Source organism: Gymnoscopelus microlampas (assembly GCF_963454915.1).
Source record: "Gymnoscopelus microlampas genome assembly, chromosome: 23".
Lineage (NCBI taxonomy): Eukaryota > Metazoa > Chordata > Actinopteri > Myctophiformes > Myctophidae > Gymnoscopelus > Gymnoscopelus microlampas.
Window position 1 is genome coordinate 28,867,743 of NC_139960.1, and position 2,777 is coordinate 28,870,519.

At 53.8% G+C, this 2,777-nt stretch overlaps 1 protein-coding gene across 1 annotated transcript; it reads left to right on the forward strand.

The window, feature by feature from the left end:
- Window positions 1-207: 207 nt before the first annotated feature.
- lrrn3b (leucine rich repeat neuronal 3b) lies at window positions 208-2,337 on the forward strand (the record flags this gene model as incomplete). Its single annotated transcript, XM_084049484.1, has 1 exon — window positions 208-2,337. One exon carries the CDS (start codon window positions 208-210, stop codon window positions 2,335-2,337), a length of 2,130 nt encoding a protein of 709 aa, XP_083905610.1.
- Window positions 2,338-2,777: the final 440 nt, after the last annotated feature.

Genomic DNA, 2,777 nt, shown 5'->3' on the forward strand with positions numbered 1-2,777 from the left:
TTCCACAGAGCAAGGCAAAAATAAATAAATAAAACAAGCAGTCATCAGCGCTGCAGTCGGTCGGGGCGGTGGCGGGTTGGTGCTAGGTGGGGCGGTGAGTCAATCGCCTCAGCAGTCACAACAAATGATTCATTATTTGTGAAGCTGCTCAGCTCAGACCACTTAATCTACAAGGACCAATTACTTACTGGAGGGAACGGGGCCAATATGAAGGACGTGTCATTCGTGGATCGTCTCTTTGTCAGTCTGGCCGTGGCCTCTTTTGTTTTGGCCTCCGAGGAGAGGCTTGACTGCCCTAAGCTCTGTGTGTGCGAGATTAGGCCCTGGTTCTCTCCCAGCTCGGTGTACATGGAGGCTCCGACGGTCGACTGTAACGACTTAGGACTCTTTAGCCTGCCGGAGAGATTACCGGCAGACACACAAGTGCTACTGCTGCAGACCAACAATGTTGCGAAGATCGACGGGCCCTTGGATTACCTGGCCAACATCACCGAGATCGATTTATCGCAAAACAACTTATCCTCCATCAGCGACATCCACCTGGGACACCTGCCCCAGCTTCTGTCTCTTCACATGGAGGAGAACTTGATACGAGAGCTGCCCGCGAGCTGCCTGGCCCAGCTGGCTAGCGTCCAGGAGCTGTACATGAACCACAACCTCATCGCCTCCATTGCCCCCGGTGCGTTCCAGGGCCTCCACAGCCTGCTTCGCCTCCACCTCAACTCTAATAAGCTGAAGGCCATCGAAAAAGAGTGGTTCGAAGCCTTGCCGAGCCTGGAGATCCTCATGATCGGTGAGAACCCGGTTCTCTCGATCCAGGATATGAGTTTCAAGCCTCTCATCAACCTGCGCAGCCTTGTCCTGACGAGGATGAACCTGTCCCAGCTACCTGACGACGCCCTGGCTGGTCTAGACAATCTAGAGAGCATCTCCTTCTACGATAACATTTTCCCCGAGGTGCCACACTCGGCCATACGGAACCTAAAGAACCTAAAGTTTCTGGATTTGAACAAAAACCCCATTGGGAGAATACAGCGCGGGGACTTTGTGGACATGCTTCATCTGAAGGAGCTGGGGATTAATAGCATGCCAGAGCTGGTTTCCATCGACAGCTTTGCCCTCAACAACCTGCCTGAACTGACCAAAATCGAAGCCACTAACAATCCAAAGCTTTCCTACATCCACCCCAATGCTTTCTATAAACTGCCCCGGCTGGAGACCTTAATGCTCAATGGCAATGCGCTCAGCGCCCTCCACAGAATTACTGTCGAGTCGCTCCCCAACCTCCGCGAGGTGAGCATGCACAGCAACCCCATCCGCTGTGACTGCGTGGTGCGCTGGATGAACATGAACAGGACCAACATCCGCTTCATGGAACCCGACTCGCTGTACTGTGTAGAGCCTCCCGAGTACGAGGGCCAGCATGTCCGACAGGTGCACTTCAGGGAGATGATGGAGATATGCCTGCCACTCATCTCGCCCGAGAGCATGCCTGGACGCGTCAAGGTGCACAACGGCAGCTCCGTCTCGCTCCACTGCCGGGCGTTCGCCGAGCCGGAGCCGGACATATACTGGATCACGCCATCCGGTACTAGGATTCTGCCCAACACCGTCTCCGACAAGTTCTACATGCACCCTGAGGGCACGTTCGACATCTACGATATAACAGAAAAGGAGGCCGGCCTCTACACCTGCGTCGCTCACAATCTGGTCGGGGCCGATCTCAAGACCGTGTCGGTGGAGGTGAATGGATACTTCCCCCAGCCCGCCAACGGCTCTCTGAATGTCAGTGTCAGTTCGGTGGAGACCAACTCACTTCTGGTTTCCTGGAAGACCGCACATGGTAGCTTGGCGCCCAGCATCAAATGGTACACTGTGACCGATTCAAACCGACCCACCATGGCATTCACAACCAGAGTTCCCTCTGACGTCCGGGTCTACAACCTCACTCATCTCAGCCCGGCCACTCAGTACAAAGTGTGCGTGGACGTCCGCAGCATCCACCACAAGCGTGACACCGAGTGCGTGAGCGTCACCACCAAGGCAGTAGAAGTGTCAACGAAGGACGCAGAGAAGTTGGACGCTGTGGTGATTGCCATCATCGGTGCGCTACTGGCTGTGATTTCGGTGGCCTGCCTCCTCGTTTACGTGTCTCTGAGGAGCTACCACCTTTATGGGGATTTAAGGAAATGCGAGTCCAAAGTGCCACTCACATCGGCGGAGGCCAGCGGCGTGCACTCTCCTTTCTTTACGAGGCTCTGGGTTTCGGGCAAAGGACTGCCAAGCGGGGTGGAAGTGAAAGCCACGGTCATAAACGTGTCTGACAATGCCTTTTAAAGAAGCGCAGCGATGTGTTGAGCACCACAAACCGACCGACCGCAGAGAAAGAACAAGGCCGTGAGGGAGGGAGAGAGAGAGAGAGAGAGAGAGAGAGAGAGAGAGAGAGAGAGAGAGAGAGAGAGAGAGAGAGAGAGAGAGAGAGAGAGAGAGAGAGAGAGAGAGAGAGAGAGAGAGAGAGAGAGAGAGAGAGAGAGAGAGAGAGAGAGAGAGTGAGAAACTAAACAAAAACAAGGACAAACCTGCAGTACTGTTTAAAAAGGGCATATCTTTTTTGGGGCCTCGACTCAGTTATTCTGTGAAAACTATATTTGGATACGGGATGGGATGGGGTGGGGTGGGGGGTGGGGGGTAAACAATTGAAAATAGACTACACACTCCCTGTCTCAATCCTAACTGAAGTGGCAGCGTCATAACAGTTGTATCAAAACGAGCTAACA